The sequence below is a fragment of the Amblyraja radiata genome, chromosome 27 (genome assembly GCF_010909765.2).
Source record: "Amblyraja radiata isolate CabotCenter1 chromosome 27, sAmbRad1.1.pri, whole genome shotgun sequence".
Taxonomy (NCBI): domain Eukaryota; kingdom Metazoa; phylum Chordata; class Chondrichthyes; order Rajiformes; family Rajidae; genus Amblyraja; species Amblyraja radiata.
The window spans coordinates 18751582-18779236 of NC_045982.1; the positions used below are offsets into that span (position 1 = coordinate 18751582).

General features: G+C 44.9%; 1 protein-coding gene and 1 long non-coding RNA gene across 7 annotated transcripts in view; both read left to right on the forward strand.

The window, feature by feature from the left end:
- Positions 1-4436: 4436 nt before the first annotated feature.
- Positions 4437-5879, forward strand: LOC116988545. The gene is made up of 2 exons (XR_004415983.1): positions 4437-4561; positions 5711-5879. It is a non-coding gene; the product is annotated as an uncharacterized LOC116988545 (long non-coding RNA).
- A 3126-nt stretch (positions 5880-9005) lies between these two features.
- Positions 9006-27655, forward strand: part of LOC116988536 (interferon alpha-inducible protein 27-like protein 2B) — a 143947-nt gene continuing 125297 nt past the window's right edge. For 3 of the 6 annotated variants that reach the window (XM_033045340.1, XM_033045336.1, XM_033045339.1), the window contains exons 1-5: positions 9006-9020; positions 9361-9467; positions 11668-11694; positions 12892-12927; positions 13600-13761. In XM_033045340.1, coding sequence (XP_032901231.1) covers positions 9416-9467; positions 11668-11694; positions 12892-12927; positions 13600-13761 — 277 coding nt within the window. In that variant the 5' untranslated portion in view covers positions 9006-9020; positions 9361-9415. Of the gene's footprint in view, positions 9021-9343; positions 9468-11667; positions 11695-12891; positions 12928-13599; positions 13762-22696; positions 22780-27655 lie in introns of those variants that run through there. The other 3 variants (XM_033045337.1, XM_033045338.1, XM_033045342.1) reach the window with 3 other exon arrangements.

Here is a 27655-nt window from a genome sequence, read left to right on the forward strand (position 1 = left end):
ACAGTGGAGGGAGTGGAGAGCATAAAGTTCCTTGGAGTGCAAATTACAGACAGTCTCACCTGGTCCAGGAACAACACTGAGATTGTCAAACGGGCCCATCAGCGACTGCACTTCCTGAGGAAACTCAAACAGGCCTCACTCCCCACCAACATCCTCAGGACTTTTTACAGGGGCACGGTGGAGTCTGTACTCACGTACTGCATAAACACGTGGTACTCCAACTGCAACTGCTCAGATAGGAAGGCTCTGCAGAGGGTAGTGAGGGTAGCAGAGAGGATCATTGGCGTCTCCCTACCCTCGGTACAAGAACTGTTCCAGAGCTGCTGTCTGAAAAAAGCTCTGAGAATAGCTAAGGACAAACTGCACCCCCTCCACACACACCTGGATCTCCTGCCATCAGGTAAGAGATACCGTAGCATCAAAGCCCGGACTACCAGACTGCTAAACAGCTTCCTGCCACAGGCTGTGAGGCTGCTAAACAGTCACTCTGTACTCAGTCACCTGACTCTGCGGCTTTGCACTGACATTTTAATAACTCTGGCACTGGCCACTCAAATCAGCTGCCCTGGACATTTTAATGATTGTTTTTACTGTATTTTAATGTTGCTGTTTTATCTGCTTTTAACTATTTATACTGTTTCATCAGGGACTGGATTGTTTTTACTGTTATTATGTGTGAAATGTTTTAAGTTTCATGTGCGATGCTCTGGGAAAAGTCTTCTCATTTTGCACTGTACAACTGTTGCTTTGCAAGATGACAATAAAGGTTGATTATGATTATGATAATAACGCATCATCATCAGAGAGAGAGAGAGAAAGACTGAGTTAGAGAGAGGGGCTGGGAAGAGAGAAAGTGAGTGGTGAGGGAAGAGGGGGAGACATAAGTTAGTCCCTCTTCTGAAACACTAACTGAACTATTGAGTTTTTCGAGCATTTCTGTGTTTGATAATCATATCAAATTATTTTAATATTTCCCACCTTTCTAGATAATGAGAACGTACTCTTCTCTTTCCTAGTTCCAACTAAACGACATAGCATTCTATGCTTCTACTCACCTGGCGTTCCTTTGCACTTAGTTACAATTTTTTGCCAATGTTGCAGTGAAGGTGAAATTGGGGTAAAAAAACGACTATGTGGTTTACAAGATTAATTTTGGAGTATCCGCAGGAACAAAGAGAGGTTTAGTTTCCTGATGTGTGAGCCATGATAGGGACCTGTGAATCGGGCTTGTACATTCAAGTCACACTTGAGCTTTGAATCCATTCTGAGAACTCAGTGGGGTACTGGTGATTCAATGCTGAATCTGACATCCCTCAAATAAGAAATTCAACCAAACTTCCCTCAAGTCCATATAAATTATTCTCTTTGCTATGAATCAAAGAGTGCCAGGAGAGGGAGTAGATCTTGTTGTCCAGATGAATATACATACTCCTTATTCAATAACATTATCTGAAGAAGGGTCTTGACCCAAAATGTCACCAATTCCTTCTCTCCAGAGATGCTGCCTGTCCCACAGTTACTCCAGCATTTTGTGTCTATCTTTGACATTATAAGAAATGATGTGTTTGTGACCACATTATTGTTTGTTGAAGAGCACATGTTATAGTATACAATTACCTTGCATGATAAATGACAACAGTGGGGCAACGTAAGCGGGATAACGTAGAACTTCTGTGAATGGGCATAGATGGTCGGCATGGGCCTAAAGCCCTTTTACATGGTGTATCTCGTGGGGGAAAAAACTTTACCTTTAAACCGTTCTCCAAAGTATGTAAACGCAACTTCAAGGCAAGATTTATTTTAAATTGGTTATTTTTCTCTTCACAGTGACATGGTTCTTAAGGAAGTTCTTCTAATGGGCGCTGGTGCTGGTGAGTGGAATCAATAAGTAAACATTATGGGAGCGGTTAGGGTTGGCCTATTCATTGGCCTGGACCAGCTGACACTCGTAGAGTAGTTCCAGCCACAACTGCACATAGATCCTCTTATTTCTGAGGTTCTGGGGAATGGGTGGAATCCTTTACCATTACTGAACTGCTTCTATATTTTCACCGTTTAGTGACCATGGTTGCTCAGAACAAAAACGTCTTGCCCTCTGTCGGACGATGCTCTCTTCTTCCTGCAGTTCAGGATCAGCAGGAATATTTGGCAGATCTAGATTACTGAATGACCAGAGGCCTCTGACTGAGTGGGAGCCCAGGAAGGAACTTGTTCTTGGGTCTGATTTGGGACTGTGGAGGGGACGGGGAAAGTGGGGATGGGATTACATGAAGGGGTAGTTCGTTTAGTTTAGAGTTAAGGGCCTGTCCCACGGGCGTTATTTGCGACATCATTTACGCGTCACGATGCACGATGCAACATCATTTACGCTTCACGATGCACGATGCAACATCATTTACGCGTCACGACGCACGATGCAACATCATTTACGCGTCACGATGCACGATGCAACATCATTTACGCGTCACGACGCACGATGCAACATCATTTACGCGTCACGATGCACGATGCAACATCATTTACGCGTCACGCAAATTACGCCCAAGTGGGACAGGCCCTTTACATCGCGGAAAAAGGCCCTTTGACCCACCAAGGCCGCACTGACCATCAATCCCCGCTAATATATCGCTTAACATTGCTAATATATACCAAAATAAAAGATACAACATGCTCAAATGTATCACCTCTTATCTCAACATATGTGTAATTACGTAGCAAACTTAATACAGAATCCATTATTATTCCAGCCTTGTGGTCTTGGACGTATAAACAGTCATAAATACTGGGCCATGTCATTACAACACTTCACACGAATGCGACATTGAGAAAGAGCAAATGACCTGTGACCAAATGGCCTGAGGGGCCCATTGCCTAATCAGACTTTTTAAGATATAACTTCTTTTCAATACAAGATTATCTAAGATACATTTAATATAAAATATACTATACTGCCAGCCCAAGAATCCATTTAGTCCACAATGTCCATACTAGTACTCTGGAAACCAGTCCCTTCAGCCCACAACACCCATACTAGTGCTCCAGAAAGCCCCCTCCCCCCTCCCACTGACCCAACAGGTCCCACTTAGTCTAGTAATCTTATAGAGCAAGGGTTAGTGCTAAGAGCCTGAACCTCCTCTAAATGTTTATATTATAGAGGAGACATTCACGAAGCTGTACTTGTTATCTCGCTTATGTTATATTATTTTCTTAGCCTTGTTAGTGTACTGAGAACAAGGGTTACTGCTTTTTGCTGGCTTTGCAATTTAATAGGAGAAGGTGAAGAGCTTATCTTAGTTTTAGCTGAATCCATTTTGTAAAGTTTAAATCTTTTAACTTCCACACAATATGGGTGGGAAAATAAAATGATACTAAATAAGATTAAACCAACCTGATCTCCCGGAGGCTCAGCACTTCAACTCCCCATCCCATTCCAAATCTGACTATTCTGTCCTGGGCCTCCTCCATGGCCAGATTCCCACCACAATTTGGAGGAGCAGCACCTCATATTTAACTTGGGAAGTTTACACCCCAGCGGTATGAAAATTGACATCTCCAATTTCAGGTAGTCCTTGCTTTCTCCCTCCTTCCCCTCCCCTTCCCAGCTCTCCCACAGCCTACTGTCTCCGCATCTTCCTTTCTTCTACCCACACCCCCACATGAGTCTGAAGAAGGGTCTCGACCTGAAACGTCACCTGTTCTTTCGCTCCATAGATGCTGCCTCACCCGCTGAGTTTATCCACCATTTTTGTCTACCTGAGACTAAATGAGATTAGTGCAAGTGGATACATTGGTTTGGGTGAGCTGAACAGTCAGAGCATAGAATTTTATGACACTGATACCCTAATTCAGTATTTTCTTTTTCTGACTGCTGTTTAGAGAGATATTATCCTTTCTCCTCAGTGTCTGTACTGCACAGTTTCTTGCTACTTATTTGAACAGGTTTCATTAAAGGCTTTGCTGAGTCGAGGGAGGAGGTCCTGTAAGATACTAAGATGAGAGATGTGCTGTGTATGTGCCCCTTCAGCTTTATGCCAGCCACAACGTGCCCATAGCACAGCCCCTTTGATTTGGTACCGAAGTGATCATTAAAACGTAGTGTTGAGACAAATCGCCCATAATAGACGTGAGTAGTGAAGAAGGGTCTCGACCCGAAACGTCACCCATTCCTACTCTCCAGAGATGCTGCCTGTCCCGCTGAGTTACTCCAGCATTTTGTGTCAATCTTCGGTGTAAACCAGCAGTTCCTTCCTACACAGTGAATAGTGCATGTTGTGTGGAGTGTTACCTGGCCCATCATTAAATTGCATAGACTGTACCGCCTAAATGCCTGTGTGTTCTTGGTTGGTGTTCAGCTCCTGTTTTAATGTACTCTGATCAAATGGCATGTTTCTTCCTCTAGTCGCTTTCATTGCTGCAGTCCCTGCCGTTTTAGCGGCAACAGGCTTCACCGGCTCTGGGGTAACAGCCGGTTCTGTCGCTGCAAAGATGATGGGTGCCGCAGCTGTTGCCAATGGAGGAGGTGTTGCAGCTGGAAGCATGGTGGCTACTCTTCAATCAGCTGGTAAAGTCCAGTGAAAAGAAATGAGCATTTTTTAATCTTCCTTGCTTAAATCTTTTGTGCTGAAAATTGATGTAGAATAACTTTTTACATTAAATGCTCAACAGTTACAAAAATGTTTTCAACAAAAGCTTTTCATTATACCTCTTATACGCGACAATAAACTAAACCTAAATCTTGTCTAAATAATATAATTGTGCTACTTTTTAATTTCAACAGGGTGCAAATATAATCTGTTTTGGCCTTTCTGTAAATGAAAAAGAAAGAAGTTAATAAGTTATAGGAGCAGAACTAGGCCATTTGGCCCATCAAATCTACTCTGCCATTTAATCATGGCTGATTTGTCTTTCCCTCTCAACCTCATTCACCTGCCTTCACCTCCCCTTATCCATGACACCTGTACTAATCAAGGATCTGTCAAATTCCACTTTAAAATATCTTTGGGCTATGGTCCTAGACTCTGCCACTAGTAGAAACATCCTCTCCACATCCACTCTAACCAGACCTTTCACTGTTCAGTAAGTTTCAATCCTTCCCCCACATCCTTCTAAACTCCAGCGAGCGAGTGAGTACAGGCCCAATACCATCAAACACTCATCTGTTAACCCAATCATTCCTTGGATCATTCTCCTAAACCTCCACTGGACCCTCTCCAAGACCAACACATCCTACCTCGGATGTGAGGCCCAAAACTTCTCTCAATACAGCCTGACCTGTGCCTTATAGAGCCTCAGCAAAGTTGAGTTAATTGCAAACTAACTTTATGGGAATCCTGCACCTAAACTGTAGGCCCCCAATATCCTAGAATGGAGATTTAAATGTGCTACACGGGAGGGGGAGGGGGAAATTAATGCAGCAGCTATGGAGGCAGGCAAAGGTATGTAGAGGATAATCGAACAAATCCAGTGGGCAGAGATGTAGGAAAGAAGCTGTTCCTGAACCTGGTGATGTGTGACTTCAGGCTTCTGTACCTCCTGCCCAGGCATGGTTTGGATGGTGGGGATCCTTAATGATAGATGCTGCCTTCTTGAGTGAGCGCCAGGTGGCATTGTACCTATGCTGCTCAGAAATAAGGTGTTGATTGTTAATAATTTCAGGGTGTCTCAGATTGTTTGCAGTTTATTCTTATTTGTTTTTCCCTTTCCTTTATAGGAGCAGCAGGACTGTCATTCGTTGCTAAAGCAGCAGTCGGGGCTGGAGGTGCTGTAACCGGTGCATTGCTTGGACTCTGGAGAAAATAACCTCAATAAATTACCATTCTTCCTAAACCCTGAATATGATCCAAAATGTATTTGATTATTAAAAGTCCACATGTAAAGCATTCAGTTTTACTGATCTGAATTAATTATCTTGCTACTGGTTTAATTTACAATTGTTTTGATATTATAAACCACATTTCAATGAACAACCTTAGAAGCATTTGGCATTGCTTCTCATGTGTAGTTTGTTTACACAGTACACCTAATTTGAACTGTTGTGGCTTGAATTAAAGATGTGAGAATTATTCTGAGGTATACATATTTAAATAAACACCATTTTCCTTTATCCATGACTGCATCCTAAATGTCCAGATTTTGGGAAGCCAAGAGCAGATTAATCATTGAAGCACCTTTATCTAGAATATCCAGCCCCAATATTGCCGGTGTAACGTTTGAGAGACTAATACACAAGACCCAGCCCAACTGAGTTCAGGAACCTGGAATTGATCATAACCAAGTCCTCTATATCCCTTTCCAGAGCTTCTTGCCAAACACACTGTCCACAAAGAGGTGGACAATTATTAGGGTGGACAAACCACAGCATGCAATGGGACTGAGACTGGCTGTGCATGAGGTATCTGATGAGGAGTGCCCTCACAACAGCAAACTAATGCCGGAGATTGTGTGTGAGTTATGGTGTTCTTGGTATTCTCCCAAATGACTTAGTCATGGAGTCTTACAGCTTGGAAACAGGCCCTTCAGCCCAACATACCCACACTCACCCACCTCCCCGTGTTTGGCCCATATCCCTCTAAACCTGTCCTATCTATGTACTGTCTAAATTTTTCTTAAATGTTGTGATAGTACCTGCCTCAACTACCTCCTCTGGCAGCTTGTTCCATACACCCACCAAAAGATGCAAAAGGTGAAAAAGATGCCCCTCAGATTCCTCTTAAATCTTTCCTCCCTCACCTTAAACCTGTGTCCCCATCTCCGGAAGAAGAAATCCCACAGAATCAAACATCTTCTCCTCTTGAGGCTGGACCACTGATTCACAAACTTGTGATCAAAGGTGTTTAGAAAGAAACTGCAGATGCTGGTTTACACCAAAGATAGACACAAAATGCTGGAGTAACTCAGCGGAACAGGCTGCATCTGTGGATAGAAGGAATGCGTGACGTTTTGGGTCGAGACCCTTCTTCAGACTGACTGCAGGGGAGAAGGAGTTATCGAGATAAAGTATAAGAGACCAAAAGAAATGAAGATCAAGGACAATGTAGAATAGATCATTGTTAGCTAGGAGAAGGTGAGAACAACGCAAACTGATAAAATGTAATCAGGGGGACAGTCAGACTGGTGTTAGAACTGGGTGGGAGGAGGGATGGAGAGAGAGGGAAAACAAGGGTTACTTGAAGTTAACAAAGTCAATATTCATACAGCTGGGGTGTAAGCTGCCCAAGCAAAATATGATGTGCTGTCCTCCAATTTACACTGGGCCTCACTCTGACAATGGAGGAGGCCCAGGACAGAAAGATCAGTGTGGGACTGGGAGGGGGAAGTTAAAATGTTTAGGACCTGGGAGATCAGGTAGGATTAGACGGACTGAGCGGAGGTGTTCAGCAAAACGATCGCCGAGCCTGCGCTTGGCCTCACCGATATATAGGTCCACACCTGGAGCAGCGGATACAATAGATGAAGTTGGAGGCGGTGCAAGTGAACCTCTGCCTCACCTGGAAAGACTGTCAGTGTCCTTGGATGGAGTCGAAGGGGGAGGTACTGGGACAGGTGTTGCATCTCCTGCGGTTGCTGGGGAAAGCACCTGGGATTGGGGTGGTTTGGGTTGGAAGGGACAAGTTAACCAGGGAGTTGCGGAGGGAACAGTCTCTGCAGAAAGCGGTAATGGGTGGAGATGGGAAGATTTGGATAATGGTAGGATCCCGCTGGAGGTGGCGAAATGTTGGGAGGATTATGTGCTGTTATATGGCTCAATTGTAATCATATGTTATCTTTCCACTGACTGATTAGCACACAACAAAACCTTTTTCACTGTACTTTCACTGAACTGAGCCAGGTGTTTAAGAAAGAACTGCAGATGCTGGAAAAAGCAAATGTGGATATAAATTGCTGGAGAACTTCAGTGGGTGAGGCAGCATCTATGGAAAGAAGGAATGGTGACGTTTTGGGTCGAGACACTTCTTCAGAACTGTACTGGGGATCAGCCAGCAGGTTTAGCCCGATTGCCCCTTCAACTCACAATTGATCTGATCTTTAATCTGCCCCTACAGTATACATCTAACGCAGGGTGCTGGAACATTGCTAACTGGCCCATTCAAGACTGCAGGAATACATGCAGTGGGAGGGAACTGAAGCTTGGTGCAGCCAATGCAATACTGTCGGGAAAGACCACAGTTTGGGGTAGTTTTACTGCTGGATATTGAGGGGTAGAGTTCAGTGGGGGCATCCTTCAAACAAGGGAAGGGAGATTACCCCAGGGGGACCACATGAGTGGCAATGGTGTTCTTAGTTTGGTTTAGTTTAGTTCAGAGATACAGCGCGGAAACAAGCCATTTGGCTGACAGACCACGCCGACCAGCGATCCCCGCACGCTTACATTATCCTACACCAGGGACAATTTACAATTTACCAAGGCAATTATCCTGCAAACCTGTAAGTCTTTTTGGAGTGTGGGAGGAGACTGGAGACCCCGGTGAAAACCCACACAGGTCACGGGGAGAACGTACAAAGTCCGTACAGACGGCACCGTAGTCAGGATCGAACCAGGGTTCTGTTCGGGTGTCAACACAACTCAATAGGACACTATGGAATGTACAGACACTAAGACAATTTTTGCAGGATTTATGTTTTTTTTTACATTAATAAAATTTATTATTGAAATTTAAAAAAGACACCGTGTGGTACAGATCCCAGTTCAAATGAATTCAACTGAGTCAGGCTGGGGGTGGAATCGATTTCAGTGTGACTAGAGATGTAAATAGATCCCAAACAACTCTCGCTGGAAACCAAGCAAAACAAAAGAGCCAATGTTCTTCGAACAATTCCTCTAGGTTTCTTTTCAGATTCCAGCATCTGCAGCCTTTTGTGTGTTTGAGGAAAACGAAACTGAACTTAATGACGCGGTTTAGTTAAATAACGCAGCCGCAGTGGAAGCAATTTTCCGGAGGCAAACTGTGTCTGTGCACAACCTGCGCTTGGAGTCAGTGCATGTGATTACAAGTGCATTTTGCAGCATATTCTAGCCTTTGGTGAGTGTTTTGCTATTTTGTGCTGGATTTGGGTTTAGCAGCAAGGATATGTTGATGCAGTGATTCAAGGCAGAATTTAGTTTCCAATTATATGACTTTTCCATAATGCCATTTCTATATTCATTGCGTATGCATCGGTGTATTTATAAAAGGGACGACGTTGACACTTATTGTGTAGGAAGGAACTGCAGATGCTGGTTTACAAAAAGCTGGAGTGACAGGGAGCATTTCTGGAGAGAGGGAATGGGTGACGTTTCAGGTGGAGACCCTTCGTGCTGAGTGAAGAATTCACACACAATCTTTGCTTAAAACTTTTTTTAATGTAATTTACTTCACACAGGAAAATCACATTGCATTGAATACTGCATTATTGATCCTTGAAGATATTGTGAAAAATGCTGCACCTGGTTTACACCGTGTTGCTCTTATCTGCTGCTTTCAATACAGGTGAGAAATGAATGCATATAATGATCCTGATTGATTTAAAATAATTGAGCATTTATCGTTATTTGTAGTGTTCTAGATACCGTGTAACATTGAACCTGCCACCAGCTTACTGAACAGTCTCTCTTTAATAGTAAAATTATTTTATTAAGAACTAAGTGAGCAGTAAAGTTGCATTGAGAATTTTAAAAATACTGAATAGGTATCTTGAACCTTAGATTTAAAAATGTAATACAAACAGAAAATGGTGGAATTACTCACAAGGTCAGGCAGCATGTATGAAGAATGAAACAGGTTTAATCTTCCTGGTTATCAGATGATCTCCAACCTGAAATATTAATGTGATTTATTTTTCACAGATGCTGCATGACCTTCAAAGAGATTCCAGCATTTTCTCATTTCATTTCAGATTTCCTGAATCTTACAGCTTCTTTGTTTTTTTAGAAATGAAAGGGTTGGGAACAGAAGGAAGCAATGTTTAGGCAGTTGGGACTCGATACTTTCTAGACTCCAGATGCCCAAAGTATTAACTCCACAAACTTCATTCATTAACACACTGTATGTGGGATATGCTTGAGTTTTGGGTGCAAATTCTTCAGCTATTAGGGTGGCACAGTGGTGCAGCAGTAGAGCTGCTGCCTCACAGCGCCAGAGACCTGGGTATGATCCTGACTATGGGTTCCGTCTGTGCTGAGTTTGTACATTCACCCTGTGTCTGGGTTATCTCCGTGTGCTCCAGTTTCTGTCCGCGCTCCAAAGATGTCCTGGTCTACAGGTTAATTGGCTTCTCTAAATTGACCCTAGTGTGTAGGACATGGAACTAGTGTATGGGTGATCGACAGTTGGCGTGGACTTGGTGGACCAAATGGACTATTTCTACACTGCATCTCTGAACTCTAAACAATAGCATCAAAGGAAAAGTTAGAGGGGAAAAAACGACCTAACAATTGAAGTTGGCAACTATACCACCTAAATGGGGAAATGGTCCAAAGGAGGATTGAGAAAAGGTATAGAGGGGTTGCACGTAAGGTCATCGGGTCAAAGGGCGTGACGCACGGAGCAGCTCAATCCATCTGGAGGACATGGCAGCTTCCGGCATAGACTGTTATCACACAAAGCATGTACTTTCTTACCTGTTAAAAAACGCCAAAATTGTAAATATTTGCGCTGTAAATTATTGTGGAGCGTGACTGAGCACTCTGAATCAAATGCTCCAGTATCTTTGCTCTGAACCCGAGCACCAAGGTGTAAACGGCCGAAGGAGCGCATCCCTCGGGTCAGCCCCGACTCACCCCCCAAGGTCAGCGCTGTCCATGCACTGCCGCCCTCCGCCCACCCTCCCCCTGTGCAGCCGCACTGTCACGGGCTATGGGTCTGCAGCGCCCACACACAGGGCTGGATGGAGCGGGGCCGCAGCTCCTGGCATCAGACACACGGGGACGAAAACCCGGAAAGGTCCCCGTGCACACCCCCACCATCGACCACCCCCACAACCCACCACCGACCACCCCCACCACCCACCCGGCAACATCCCTGTCAGCTGCAGCAGATTTGGAGACATTCTGGTCCCTCCGCCCACCCAGAGTCACTGACCACGCTGCATTGGCACTCCCCCTCCCCCCCCCCAGACCACTGCCCCCCCATCCCCCACCCCCCGGCCGTGGGGATAGACAGCCCGGGGTCTGCGAGTGTAGAATCAGTCAATGTGGAGTCCAGATGCTGGGAAAGAAGACGGGCCCGTTACACTGGAAAGATTGGTAGGTGCTTACCTGCAGTTCACTGCGTGTACTCCAGTTGGTGTTGCATGGCAACAGTACGGGTCAGGGGTCATGACCCGACTGCTGATGCAACCTCCCTATTAACAAGTGACCAAGAGGGGCACAACTCAAAGGACTGGAAGAAAATCATTCACATAGAATGAGGATGAGCACGGATGGAAGCTTAAGATCCCTGAGACCCATCAAAATGGAGAACATTGAGAATAAAATTTGTGAGGTAGATAAAAGTTAGAGATTATTACCCAAGATGCAGTGTAATTTGTGATGGACAATATCAATATTTTCACCAAAAGACGACGTGTTGAAGGACGTTAACACATCTGGCAAGGGAATGGGGGATTGGTGAAATAGTTGGCGTGAGTGTTTGTATATGAAAAATTAATATTAAAATGATCTCATTCTGCTATTAATCTGCTCTTTTATAGGTTCAAGCCTACCTTCGTTTGACATAGGTAACTTCCATTTCTTTCCACTCAACCCTCATCTTCTCACCCTCCTTTCTCCCAACATAATGCATATGGATTAATTTTAACTGTTAATATTGTGCTGTAGGGAGTCGCTTGCTTTGCTTGCATTTCTTTCCTTTTTCATGTGTTCATTGATTCAAGCGCTGGCGGACTGAATGTGGAAGCAATTCCCCACTTTGCAGCAGCACAACGGATTTAAGACTCAGATTCACTTTAATGTTCTATATATACACCAGGGTGCAATGAAATTCCTTGTTTGCATGAAGCTCACTAAGTAAACAACGATGAATACAAAAGAGCAGAGTGGTTCAAAGATACGTGGTTCTGCAAGTGACGTTGATTAAGTTTTGTACCTAAAGTTATAGTTTTGAGAAAACAGCCTTGTGACTCTCATGACTCTTGATTCCCCATTATCTATAAAATGAGCAAGATTTTCCTACTCTTGTATTCTATCCATCCTGCACATTGACTTATTTATTACCCGCAATACCTGAAGTTAGTAGCCTATGGAGCAACCTTTTACAGGAATTCTGATGAATGCCTTTAAATAACTAGATAACCCCACCCAGCTAATTATGCCCTATCATATTATGGTTTTCTCAGTATATTTTTTATAATTTCCTTAATAATGGTCACCAACACCAGATGTCAGACTAACCCTCCTCCCTTTCCTTTCTCTCTCCCTTCATGGATAGTGTATTCTATTTAGAGGTTTCCAATCTATTAGAAACTTTGCAGCATCTGGAACATTTTGTAAGATCACTATCAGCAGCTTAGATCCCCTTTCTTACATAATTGCTTATGAATCTGTTTTAGTTTTTCTTCCTCGTTTATTCTCATTTTATTCTCTTTCTCCTTTATACATTAATTGTGTCTGTCATTATTTACACTTGTATCATGAGGAAAAGTACTTTGGACATTGCAAAAATAACCTGCAAAAAACCTGCAGAGAGGTATCATAATTTAGCATGGTTGACTTGTTACAAGTATAGCCATCAGATCAAATGAGAAGGGAGACACAAAATGCTGGAGTAACTCAGCGAGATAGGACTGGGTGACATTTCGGGTCGAGAACCTTCTTCTTTCCTACACATTTTGTCCGCTCCAGGTCAAAATGAGAATCTTGCATTTGGTCTTATTGAATACTCGACTAATGTTTGTATTTGGTCCTTGCATTTACAGATTGGTCGACAGTTGCCTGGGTTGCTGGAGGTGCAGGTACATAAACAGCTTACATTGATGGAACCTTATGACATTTTCTTGAACTTTCTCAAAGTGTTTACAAGCAGTCACTGTTGTTACCAAAGCAGATGTAGCAACCAATTTGTGGGTGGAAATGGCTCATGAACAGGAAATGAACAAATAACTACCTATGGCATTTATTTCATGAGTTGCCCAGAGCTGGACTCCCTGTCCGCTGCTGTTCATTATATGTGACATCTTCTGTTGCACTGTGGAAGCAAATGGTTAATTTGAAGCCTTATCTCATCTAAAGAATAAGGCCTTTGACAAATTGGGTTTTCCCTAGCACTCCAATAACTACACCTCAACTGGATGTCACATTATCAATTGGCATTGAAAGATGGTGGCACAGTGGTTATAATAGTTGGTTAGTGATCTAGACATTACAGTTCACGTCCCTCCATTCAAAGTCAATTAATAAACTGGAATTGATCAAAGTTATTAGTTCTCATTATTAATCACCACAAAATAAATAATTCACCAATGTCCTTTAGGGGAAATCTACCCTTTTTACTTGATCTCCAGATCCACCAAATATGGTTGACTCTTAAATTCTCATTGGTGGCAGCCAACAGCCCAAATGCATTGGTGTGTTATAACACACATTTTTAGTTCTCTTATCACCTCATTTTATGTCCTACTTTGCAGTTACTGCAGTGGTTGCTGCCCCACTTGCTGTCGGGGCACTCGGGTTCACTGCCGCTGGAATATCAGCTGGATCTGCGGCAGCAAGTGCGATGTCCGCGTTTGCTGCTATGAATGGAGGAGCGACAGTGGCTGGTGGTGTTGTGGCAACTTTGCAGTCTGCCGGTATGATTTTATGCTTTTTATTATGGCACCCTTTGTTCCAAAGTCTTTCCAGATTATCCATTTTGCCGGACAAACTGAGGTCACGTTATAATGATACAACAATGTACCTCTGACCCACTCATTATTCCTCTCCCATGTCAGTGTATCATCATGGACTGCCAGAAACCTAAATAAAACAAATATTAAATGTGTTTATGCTTGACACCACGACTGTCACTTGGACCATGGTTCTAATCCATAGCTACTGTTATATGTAAGCAAGATCAGATTGGAATTACATATAGCCGAGGGATTACCACCAACAGCTGCAGATGTAAACAAATAACTAATTTGGGACGGAAAGAGCATTCGCCACACGCAGCGCCACCTGTGGCCACCCAGTGAACATCATGTCACCTCTCGTAATTTAAAGGAGGTGCGGGACCATCAATTGCAGGAAAATCACTGGTGGACCTGTATTGCTATATGTTTAGTTATGTGCTGCTTAGTCGGCACAGTTGCTCGTAAGTTAATGCTGCTACCTGCCACATTTGGTTCTAACTACTCTTGCTGTCAATGTGGATCTTGTACATTCTCCCAGTGATTGTGTGAGCTTCCTCTGAGTGTTTCAATTTCCCTGTGCTGGTGAGTTAACTACCAACTGTAATTAGTTCCAAATCTTAGTGGAAGGCAGGAAAATTGTGGAGCAAATGTCACGTGGACATGGGCTGTTGGGGAATGGGATCGATAGTCATGTACTGTAGCCCAGCTGGTAGAGTTGTTGCCACACAGAACCAGAGACACTGGGCTCAATTCTGACCTCGGGTGTTGTTTGCGTGGAGTTTGCACGTTCTCACATGGGTTTCCTCCCACAACCCACAGACGTGCGGGTTTATAGGTTGATTGGCCTCTGTAAATTGCCCCGTGTGTTTAGGAAGTGGATGAGAAAGTGGGATAACATCAAACTTACCATGTTTGATCGATGGTCGGTGAGCCGAAGGGCCTGTTTCAATGCTGTGTCTCTAAACTAATCTCTGAACTCATAACTAATTATGCTGAATGTCTTCTATGTCGTGGGAAAATATGACAAATATATTTTTCTTCTATTCTTCAAGGAGCCATTGGATTAACTGCAAGTGCAACGGCTGCCGTGGCGGGCACGGGCGCTAGTGTTGGCTATGCTGCCAAATCAGTTATTGAGTAGTCTTCAGATGAAAATTGTGTTATAATGTTGAACGGGTGGGGCTTTCTGTAAGTTTATCACTAAATGCAACTCCAATGTGTTTTTGCCTGGTCCATTCTGAGAATAAAATTATCTGTTCTGGATCATCAGATTGTTAATTTCAGATGAACAAAAGCCTGTCCCAGAAGAAACATTGCAAGGTTGCATTGCTCATCGAATTGTTGCAATAACATTGACAGAGGTCGAATGGAGACTTTTGAAAATGTTGTTAACATTCACGTTTTCCCTATACTTTATAACCTATGAACCTATCTCCATTGATGTATTACAGGTAACCCATTCCACCTCCCTTGTTTTTCTGTTGTGTGTTTTTTTTTTTTTTTTTTGCTTTCTTTTTTATTTGTAACTTTCTACCCTCTCTTTTTCCCTCTTTCTATAAAAAATAAAAACACTAGAAGCAGAAGTAATTGATAATGGAAAAATTTAATAATGTATGACTGATGTATATGAAAAGTTTTTTACTATAATATGTAACTACATTTTATAATATGTCTTCTTCTAATAAATAAATAAATAAATAAAATAAAATAAAACATTCACGTTTTCCTTCAATGCTACTGTTCAAGAGAGATTCTAGATGAATGCAAAATTTAAAAAAGTTATATCGCAATATCTTCGACCGCCGGCCTGCAGCCTACACTAACTTGAAGCCGCGGTCTCCGGTGGCGAATAGCCGATTCTGTACTTACCTGGACTTTAACCTGTCTGCACATCTGGACGCCCACAGCCGCGGCTGCGGAGGGTTGAGGTCCGGTTGAGGTCCCGACCACGGGGGAAAATGGACGTGCCTTGCCATATGTGCAATGTGACGAATAAAACTGATTGATTAATTGATTGATATTCTATCTCAGTATATGAAATAATTGGGGAAAAATTAATATGGTGTTGATGATATCTCTACAAACTATTCTAACATCTAATGTTAGGGTGTGAGGGGTTATGGGGAGAAGGCAGGAGAATGGGGTTGAGAGGGAAAGCTAGATCAGCCATGATTGGATGGCGGAGTTTACTGGATGGGTCGAATTGCCTAATTCTGTTCCTAGAATTTATGAATGTGGCTCCGTAAGAGGTCTTGCAGGGTTCAAAATTAACGGTTGCCAATGGCCAGCTAAATTCCCGCAGGGCAACCTAAAAGCCGTATCATTTTTCCCAGCTTGGCAAGCGAAGGAAAGCTTGGCTGATGTGGACAGCGGACGGCCTGATGCAAACTGTGCCGGCGCTTCTCAGGGAGATCCTGCCTTATCCTTGTTCCCTGCCTTGCCCTGTGGAGTTGCTGCTTGTTTGTGAACCAGCGGCTCAGTCAGCGGATTGGCGCTCGACACGGCTGCAAATTGTTCTGTTGCTGTTGTTCCCGTAAAGGGCCTGTCCCACTTTGCGATTTTTTTCAGCGACTGCGGAGCGTCGGTGTCTGACCCACGTAAAACAGTCACTGACGCTCCGTAGTCGCCGAAAAAATTGCAAAGAAACATGCCCTTAAGCCCAACATACCCTCACCCACCCACCTCCCTTGGTTTGGCTGATATCCCTCGAAACCTGTCCTATCTATGTACCTGTCTAAATTTTTCTTAAATGTTGCGATAGTACCTGCCTCAACTACCTCCTCTGGCAGCTGGTTTCAAACCCCTACCACCCTTTTTGTGTGAAAATGATACCCCTCAGATTTCTATTAAATCTTTCCTCCCTCACCTTAAACCTGTGTCCTCTGATTCTCGATCCCCCTTGATTTCTGACTTTGACCATCTCCTGCAGAAGAAGTCCCACAGAATCAAACATTTTCTCCTCTGGAGGATGGACCACTGATTCACAGGCTTGTGATCAAAGGTGTTTAGGAAGAAACTGCAGATGCTGGTTTACACCAAAGATAGACACAAAATGCTGGAGTAACTCAGCGGGACAGGCTGCATTGTGGATAGAAGGAATGCGTGACGTTTTGGGTCGAGACCCTTCTTCAGACTGACTGCAGGGTAGAAGGAGTTACAGAGATAAGAAAGTATAAGAGACCAAAATAAATGAAGATCAAGGACAATGTAGAATAGATCATTGTTAGCTAGGAGAAGGTGAGAACAATGCAAACATAAAATGTAATCGGGGACAGTCAGACGGTTAGAACTGGGTTGGAGGAGGGATAGAGAGAGAGGGAAAACAAGGGTTACTTGAAGTTAACAAAGTCAATATTCATACAGCTGGGGTGTAAGCTGCCCAAGCAAAATATGATGTGCTGTCCTCCAATTTACACTGGGCCTCACTCTGACAATGGAGGAGGCCCAGGACAGAAAGATCAGTGTGGGACTGGGAGGGGGAAGTTAAAATGTTTAGGACCTGGGAGATCAGGTAGGATTAGACGGACTGAGCGGAGGTGTTCAGCAAAACGATTGCCGAGCCTGCGCTTGGCCTCACCGATATATAGGTCCACACCTGGAGCAGCGGATACAATAGATGAAGTTGGAGGCGGTGCAAGTGAACCTCTGCCTCACCTGGAAAGACTGTCAGTGTCCTTGGATGGAGTCGAAGGGGGAGGTACAGGGACAGGTGTTGCATCTCCTGCGGTTGCTGGGGAAAGTACCTGGGATCGGGGTGGTTTGGGTTGGAAGGGACAAGTTAACCAGGGAGTTGCGGAGGGAACAGTCTCTGCAGAAAGCGGTAATGGGTGGAGATGGGAAGATCTGGCTAATGGTAGGATCCCGCTGGAGGTGGCGAAATGGTGGGAGGATTATGTGCTGTTATATGGCTCAATTGTAAACATATGTTATCTTTCCATTGACTGATTAGCACACAACAAAACCTTTTTCACTGTACTTTCACTGAACTGAGCCAGGTGTTTAAGAAAGAACTGCAGATGCTGGAAAAAGCAAATGTGGACATAAATTGCTGGAGAACTTCAGCGGGTGAGGCAGCATCTATGGAAAGAAGGAATGGTGATGTTTTGGGTCGAGACACTTCTTCAGAACTGTACTGGGGATCAGCCAGCAGGTTTAGCCCGATTGCTCCTTCAAATCACAATTGATCTGATCTTTAATCTGCCCCTACAGTATACATCTAACGCTGGGTGCAGGAACATTGCTAACTGGCTCATTCAAGACTGCAGGAATACATGCAGTGGGAGGGAACTGAAGCTTGGTGCAGCCAATGCAATACTGTCGGGAAAGACCACAGTTTGGGGTAGTTTTATTGCTGGATATTGAGGGGTAGAGTTCAGTGGGGGCATCCTTCAAACAAGGGAAGGGAGATTACCCCAGGGGGACCACATGAGTGGCAATGGTGTTCTTAGTTTGGTTTAGTTTAGTTCAGAGATACAGCGCGGAAACAGGCCATTTGGCTGACAGACCACGCCGACCAGCGATCCCCGCACGCTTACATTATCCTACACCAGGGACAATTTACAATTATACCAAGGCAATTACCCTGCAAACCTGTAAGTCTTTTTGGAGTGTGGGAGGAGACTGGAGACCCCGGTGAAAACCCACACAGGTCACGGGGAGAACGTACAAAGTCCGTACACACAGCACCGTAGTCAGGATCGAACCAGGGTTCTGTTCGGGTGTCAACACAACTCAATAGGACACTATGGAATGTACAGACACTGAGACAGTAAGAAGACTTTTTGCAGGATTTATGTTTTGTATTTTTTTTACATTAATATAATTTATTATTGAAATTTAAAATATACACCGTGGGGTACAGTTCCCAGTTCAAATGAATTCAACTGAGTCAGGCTGGGGGTGGAATCGATTTCAGTGTGACTAGAGATGTAAATAGATCCCAAACAACTCTCGCTGGAAACCAAGCAAAACAAAAGAGCCAATGTTCTTCAAACAATTCCTCTAGGATTCGTTTCAGATTCCAGCATCTGCAGCCTTTTGTGTGTTTGAGGAAAACAAATCTGAACTTAACCCGGCTCTCCCGGCAGAGCCATTGTCTCTGCGTGTTCGTGACCCACCGAACTCATCTCCACATACCTTGACTCCATCCTATCCCCCTTGGTCAAATCCCTCCCCACCTATGTTCTAGACACCTCAGACACTCTCCGCCACCTCCACGCATTCCACTCTCTGGGCCCTCACCCCCTCATCTTCACCATGGATGTCCGGTCACTCTACACCTCCATCCCCCACCAGGATGGCCTCGGAGCCCTCCGGTTCTTCCTCGACCAGAGGAGCAACCTATACCCAGCCACTGACACTTTCCTCTGCTTAGCGGAGTTGGTCCTCACCCTCAACAACTTTACATTTGACTCCTCCCATTTCCTCCGAACACAAGGCGTAGCTATGGGCACACGGCTGGGCCCCAGCTACGCCTGCCTCTTTGTCGGGTACGTTGAACAATCCTTGTTCGAGACGTACCAGGGCCCCATCCCCGACCTCTACCTCCGTTACATTGACGACTGCTTTGGGGCCACCTCCTGCACCTACACACAACTGACTGACTTCATCCACTTCACCACCAACTTCCATCCGGCACTCCAATACACCTGGACCATTTCCGACACTTTCCTACCATTTCTTGACCTCACCATCTCCATCGCAGGGGACAGACTCCTGACCGACATACATTACAAACCCACTGACTCACATGGCTATCTGGACTACATGTCTTCCCACCCTGCCTCCTGTAAAGACTCCATCCCCTACTCCCAATTCCTCCGCCTACGCCGCATCTGTTCCCAGGATGAGACATTCCATACCAAGGCATCGGAAATGTCCTCGTTCTTCAGGGAACGGGGATTCCCCTCCGCCACCATAGATGAAGCTCACACCAGGGTCTCATCCATACCCCGTAAAACTGCTCTCTCTCCCCATCCCCGCACTCGCAACAAGGGCAGAGTCCCTCTGGTCCTCACCTTTCACCCCACCAGCCGGCAAATACAACACATAATCCTCCGCCATTTCCGCCACCTCCATCGTGACCCCACCACTCGCCACATCTTCCCATCTCCCCCCATGTCTGCCTTCCGCAAAGACCGCTCCCTCCGCAACTCCCTCGTCAATTCTTCCCTTCCCTCCCTCACCACCCCCTCCCCGGGCACTTTCTGTTGCAACCGCAAGAAATGCAACACCTGTCCCTTCACCTCCCCCCTCGACTCCATTCAAGGACCCAAGCGGTCGTTCCAGGTGTGACAAAGGTTCACCTGCATCTCCTCCAACCTCATCTACTGCATCCGCTGCTCTAGATGTCAGCTGATTTACATCGGGGAGACTAAGCGGAGGTTGGGCGATCCGACCTCTCTGTCCTGGGTCTCCTCCATTGCCAGAGTGAGCAACAGCGGAAATTGGAGGAACAGCACCTCATATTCCGTCTGGGGACCTTGCGTCCGGATGGCATTAACATTGAATTCTCCCAATTTTGCTAGTCCTTGCTGTCTCCTCCCCTTCCTCAACCCTCTAGCTGTCTCCTCCCACCCTCCCATCCGCCCGCCCTCGGGCTCCTCCTCCTCCCCTTTTCCTTCCTTCTCCCCCCCAGCCCCCATCAGTCTGAAGAAGGGTTTCGGCCCGAAACGTCGCCCATTTCCTTCGCTCCATAGATGCTGCTGCACCCGCTGAGTTTCTCCAGCAATTTTGTGTACCTTCTGAACTTAATGACGCGGTTTAGTTAAATAACGCAGCCGCGGCGCCAGGTGCAGTTGTCGAAGCAATTTTCCGGAGGCAAACTGTGTCTGTGCACAACCTGCGCTCGGAGTCAGATTACAAGTGCAGTTTGCAGCATATTCTAGCCTTTGGTGAGTGTGTTGCTATTTTGTGCTGGAGTTGGGTTTAGCAGCAAGGACATGTTGATTCAGTGATTCAAGGCAGAATTTAGTTTCCAATTATATGACTTTTCCATAATGCCATTTCTAAATTCAATGCGTATGCATCAGTGTATTTATAAAAGGGACGACGTTTACACTGTTATTGTGTAGGAAGGAACTGCAGATGCTGGTTTACAAAAAGCTGGAGTGACAGCGAGCATTTCTGGGGAGAGGGAATGGGTGACGTTTCGGGTGGAGACCCTTCTTCAAACTGGTTTGGGGATATTGGAAACGAGAGATATAGTCGGTGATATAGAAAGGCCATTGTTAGCTGTTTAGCTGTGTAACGATAAGCTAATGTGACATGGGTGGGGAAGGGATAGAGAGAGAGTGAATGTCGGGGCTACCTGAACTGAGACAAACCAATATTCATACCACCTGGCTGTAAGCTGCCCAAGCGAAATATGAGATGCTGGTCCTCCAATTTACGTTTAGCCTCACTCTGACAATGGAGCAGACCAAGCACAGAAACGGCGTCTGTGTAGCAATGGGAAGTAGAATTAAAGTGTCCAGCAACCAGGAGATCAGGTAAGTTCAGGCGGACTAAGTGAAGGTGATCTGCGAAACGATCGCCCATTCTGCGTTTGGTCTCGCCAATGTATATCTTGAACAACTGATACAGCAGAGGTTGGTGGAGGTGCAAGTGAACCTCTGCCTAACCTGAAAGATCTGATGGGGTCCCTGGACAGAGTCGAGGGAGGAGGTATAAGGATAGGTGTTGCATCTTCTGCGGTTGCAGGGGAAGGTACCTGGATGGGGAGGGGGTCGTTTTGGAGGGAAAGGATGAGATAGTCAGGGAGTTGCGGAAGGCGGAAAGGGGTAAGGATGGGAAAATGTGGCTAGTGAGGGTGGAATCCCGTTGGAGGTGGCGGAAATTTCGGAGGAATATGTGTTGTATGCGACGGCTTAACAAAGGTAAGGAATACACTTATTGTGTCACTAATTTAATTGTGCCATTTGTACCAACAATTAAACTCTCTTGAAGGTATACCACCAATGGGCGCCGCACAATGGCTATGGCAAACCAAATTCCTCCTATGTTGCAAAACATACTTGGCTAATAAATTATGATTATGAAACGACAGGTCAATCAGCCTAATATATGCAATTAGCAAACTGCGTGAATCCATTATTGAAGAGGATATATGGAAGTGAGCAGACTCCAGGTGTGTTTTTGAGATGGAAAGTGTGTTTGACCTATTTGCCAGAGTTCATTGAGGATGTGACGCGAGGTGGATGAAGGGGAACCAGAGGGTGGGATGTATTTGGATTTCCCAAAAATACATTACACCTGGAACCAATGGTGTAAAACTTATATTTTCAATGACCAGACAAAATGTTAAGGTACACAAAAATGCTAGAGAAACTCAGAGGGTGAGGCAGCATCTATGGAGCGAAGGAATAGGTGACGTTTCGGGTTGAGACCCTATTTCAACAAGTTAGAGAGAGATACAGCAGGGAAACAGGCTCATCAAGTCTGCATTGATCAACACACATTTATTTATTTATTTACACAAATTGTACATTATTTTACCTACATCCTCATCAACTCCACAAAGATTTACCACTCACTACATACTAGGTGCAATTTATAGTGCCCAAATGTACCTACAAATCCTTACCGCTTTGGGACTTGGGAGGAAACCCACACAGCAAGTGAGAATGTGTAAACCCCATGCAGATGCAACCAGAGGTCAGGTTAGAACCAGATGCAATAACAATTTGAATCAACTCTGATGTTCATATGTTGAAAAGAGCATAATGGCTGATCTATCCTACAATCATCTATATTTCCCTCAACCCCATTCTCCTTCCTTCTCCCCATAACTGCTGACTTCTGCTGAGTGAAGGTTTCACACACAATCTTTGCTTAAAACTTTTTTTTTAATGTAAATTACTTCACACAGGAAAATTACACTGCATTGAATCCTGCATTATTGATCCTTGAAGATATTGTGAAAAATGCTGCACCTGGTTTACACAGTGTTGCTCTTATCTGCTGCTTTCAATACAGGTGAGAAATGAATGCATATAATGATCCTGATTGATTTAAAATAGAAACATATAAAATAGGTGCAGGAGTAGGCCATTCGGCCCTTCGAGCCTGCACCGCCATTCAATATGATCATGGCTGATCATCCAACTCAGTATCCTGTACCTGCCTTCTCTCCATACCCCCTGATCCCTTTAGCCACAAGGGCCACATCTAACTCCCTCTTAAATATAGCCAATGAACTGGCCTCAACTAACTTCTGTGGAGGGAAGTAGTTCAAACAGTCCGTTACAGGGGTGTGATGAGTCTTTATGGATGCTGACGGCCTTGCTGAGGCACCGTGTGTGGTAGATGCCCTCCAAGGCTGGTAGCTCTGTCCCAATGATCCTCTGCGCTCTGTGGACGACGCGCTGAAGAGCTCTCCTCTCCGCCTCCGTGCAGCTGAGATACCACACAGACATGCCATACGTTAATATGCTCTCTGTGGTGCAGCGGTAGAACGTTGTCAGCAGCTGTTGGGGCAGACCAGTCTTTTTTAATGTCCTCAGGAAGAACAGTCATTGCTGTGCCTTCTTGACAAGCGCAACGGTGTTGGTGGACCATGTGAGGTTCTCTGAGATGTGAGTGCCCAGAAACCTAAGGCTGGAAACTCTCTCCACACTTTCCCCGTAAATGGAGATTGGGGCGTATTCTCCATTATGGGACCTCCTGAAGTCAATAATCAGCTCCTTGGTCTTGGAGGTGTTTAGTGACAAGTTGTTACGTGTGCACCAGTCCGCCAGGTTCTGCACCTCCGCCCTGTATTTTATTTCATCACCGTTGGTGATCAGCCCGATCACTGTTGTGTCGTCTGCAAACTTCACGATGGTGTTGGTGTCGAATGCAGGAACACAGTCGTGAGTGAAGAGGGAGTAGAGCATGGGGCTTAGTACACAGCCCTGTGGTGTGCCGGTGTTCAGGGTGATAGTGGAGGACAGGTGCGGGCCCAGCCTCACTGCCTGCGGTCGCTCCGTCAGAAAGTTCAGGATCCAATCGCATATAGGCGAGCTGAGGCCTAGCTGGTGGAGTTTGGTGGTGACCTCGGTGGGGATGACCGTATTGAATGCAGAGCTATAGTCAACGAAGAGCATCCTCACGTACGTGCCCTGTCTGTCCAGGTGAGTCAGGACAGAGTTAAGAGCCAGAGAGATGGCATCCTCTGTTGATCTATTTGCCCTGTATACAAATTGATGAGAGTCCAGTGAGGCAAGGATGCTGGATTTGATATGGGAGAGGACCAGCCTTTCGAAGCACTTCATTGGGATTGGAGTTAGGGTAGTCGTTCAGGTTGGTGACTTTGGACTTTTTCGGCACCGGCACTATGGTGGCTGTTTTCAGGCACTTGGGGACCGTTGCCAGAGATAGAGATAGATTGAAGATTCTCGTGAATACCTCCGCCAGCTGTACAGCACAGTCCTTTAGTACCCTTCCCTGTACTCCATCCGGGCCTGCAGCCTTGCGTGGATTGATCCTACGCAGAGCGCACTGTACCTCCTGAGTGTTCAGTATGAAAATATTGGGAATTGTCGCGTTTGCTCACTGCATTTCATCAAGTAAGGCATTATTTGTGTTTTTTCTTGATTCCTTTGGTATCTAAAAATTCTCAGAAGTGATAAATGTGGCTGTAAATTTTTCTTCAGATGCGTTTTCATTTTGTACGTAAAAACCCACGAGAACCATGGGCGATTTTAAAAAATCACAGCCAGATTTATCACTTCTGAGAATTTTTAGATACAAAGGAATCAAGAAAAAACACAAATAATGCCTTACTGTTGATGAAATACAGTGAGCAAACGGCCAATGTTCGCCAAGCACTCTGGCTGTTGTTGTCCCTTCAGCTCTTGTTTCTATCTACCGTCATTTCTCCTCACTTTTGGAATTCTGAAGTAGGCTAAATGTCTCACACGCTTATCCCGATTTCCATAATTCTTTACAGCGCAAAAATTGACAATTTCAGCGGGTTTTAACGGGCCCGCTACGCTGGAAACAATGGTAAATGCCTACCTGCAGTTCATCGCGTGTAATCCATTTGGAGTAGTGTAGCAACAGTACGGGTCATGGGTCGTGACCAAAGGTCTTAGAGTCCGCTCTAAGATCTTTGGTCGTGACCCGACTGCCGTGAAACCAAAGATCTGCTCTAAGATCTTTGGTGAAACCTCCCTATAACTGAATGCAACGCTGATGTCATTGCCTTGAATAATTGCCACGAATAATGACTACTAACCTTCGGACCGGGAAGTGTACCATTGGCTTGCTACGTATATTACGCTATTCAGTGAATGAGAGAATCTGTTAGCAAAAGACAACAGAAACAAACGGAGCAACCACGGCAGGTGATGTAGACATTTTAAAAATAAGATTGATGCAATTAAGGTGGAGGTTTTACTAACAGCTTACTGATAAATACTCTGGGTTTTTTTTTAATCGATCATTCATTTTTACTTGTGTATGAAGGAACTGCAGATGCTGGTTTAAACCGAGGATAGACGCCAAAAGCTGGAGTAACTCAGCGGGACACGCAGCGTCACTGGAGAGAAGGAATGGATGGGTCTGAAGAAGGGTCTAGACCCGAAACGTCAGAGATGCTGCCCGTCCCGCTGAGTTACTCCAGCATTTTGTGTTTATATTCACTCGGGGCAGTAAAGGGGTTGGGAGCAGGGTGGGGGTTGTCAACCGTTACGGTCAGACATTGACCAGGGAAATTCAACTTGAATATCTGAGCAAGTTTGCAGGGATGAAGGAAGGAAGGAAGGAAGGAAGGAAAAGGTCAAAAGGTCAAAAACTTTATTTGCCATTTGTGCTTACACACATAGGAACTCTTGTGCGGTTATTCAGAGAGTCAAGTCAAGTCAAAGACACACAGAAGACACATAATCTATAAAAACATATACTACTCTAGAAAGTGAGAGCATTGTAACTTGCACAAACCCTATATCAGGACATCAGTTCATTTTGTTTTGGCCAAGAGTCTCACTGTTGCAGGGAAGAAGCTCTTTAAAAAGCGTGTTCTGTTTGTGGCGATGCTGTCTGCTCGTCTGTGCCTGAGGTTGTATGTGCAGTTTTTGTGTTTGAGCAGGGAGTGAGCTGGATGTAGTGTGTCTCTGATGATTCTCTCTGCCCTTTTTTGACAGCGCTGTGTGTAGATTGTGTACATTGTGTAGTTTGTGTAGAAGGAAGGAAGGAAGGAGTTTGTAGACAAGGCACTCCGGGGAAAAGCAGGGCTGATGTGGAATTCCCGAGTCCGCTGCCAGTTTCGCTAAATTATAGGGAGGTTTCACCCAAAGACCTTTGGTTTCACGGCAGTCGGGTCACGACCCATGACCCGTACTGTTGCTACGCTACTCCAAATGGATTACACGCGATGTACTGCAGATAGGCACTTACCATCAAAGATCTTAGAACAGATCTTTGGTTAAAACCCGCTGAAATTGTCTATTTTTGCGCTGTAAATAATTATGGAAATCGGGATAAGCGTGTGAGACATTTAGCCTACTTCAGAATTCCAAAAGTGAGGAGAAATGACGGTGGATAGAAACAAGAGCTGAAGGGACAAGAACAGCCAGAGTGCTTGGCGAACATTGGCCGTTTGCTCCCTGCATTTCATCAACAGTCAGGAATTATTTGTGTTTTTTTCTTGATTCCTTTGGCATCTAAAAAGTTTCATTAGTGATAAATCTGGCTGTGATTTTATTTAATCGCCCATGGTTCTCGTGGGTTTTTACATACAAAATGAAAACGCACCTGAAGAAAAATTTACAGCCAGATTTATCACTTCTGAGAATTTTTAGATACCAAAGAAATCAAGAAAAAACACAAATAATGCCTTACTTGATGAAATGCAGTGAGCAAACGCGATAATTCCCAATATTTTCAATGTTTACCAAGCACTTTAGCTGCTGTAGTCCCTTCAGTTCTCGCTTCTCTATACCTTCATTTCGCTTCACGTTTGGAATTCTAAAGTTGGGTAGATGTCTCTCACACTTACCCCGACTCCCACAATTTTTTTCAGCGCAAAAATTCAACATTTTGGCGGTTTTTAACAGGTAGGAAAGTACGCGTTTCTAGCATTAATAACATATACCGGAAGTGATGGATGTCTTCCAGTTGGATTTAGCGGCTCCGTGCGTCGAGCCCTATGACCTTTCGTGCAACCTCCCTATACTCTTGCGAATGCAAAGTAAATTGGTTGATAGCACAACATTTTTAAATGCTCCAAGGATGCTGGGCTGGGATCAATTTTAATGGTTTCTCTCCAGCCCGAAACAGAAGCGGTGTGGTCATTTATTCTCAACATATAAGACTGCAGATGTAGTAACCTGGTGGAAAAGGGAGGTTCCTGTTGGAGGAACTCAGCAGGTCAAGCAGAGGATGGATGACGATTTGGATCGAGACTCTGCATCAGGCCAATGAGGGAGGGATGAGACGGGCTGGTAGGCAACAGGTGTAACCAGGTGAGGTGAGGGGATGATGCTTAGTCAGATTGGGGTTGGGGAGGGGAGAAGTTTGAGGCAGAGCCTACAAAGTAATCAGTGAATCCGTTAAGGTCAGGATATTGGTCTGAGGAATTCAACATTTTGGCGGTTTTTAACAGGTAGGATAGTACGCGTTTTTAGCATTAATAACATATACCGGAAGTGATGGGTGTCTTCCAGTTGGATTTAGAGGCTCCGTGCATCGAGCCCTATGACCCAGTGACCTTACGTGCAACCCCACTGGTGAATGCCGGAAGTTGGTGCATCATCATTTACCAGCGCAAAGTCTGAGAGATTCCGCTGAAACTCTATGTTGGTGGTGGAGGACGAAATTGCGGACGGGCTCGGCCACCATAAAAAACACTTTCAGCTGATACCCAGTAGGT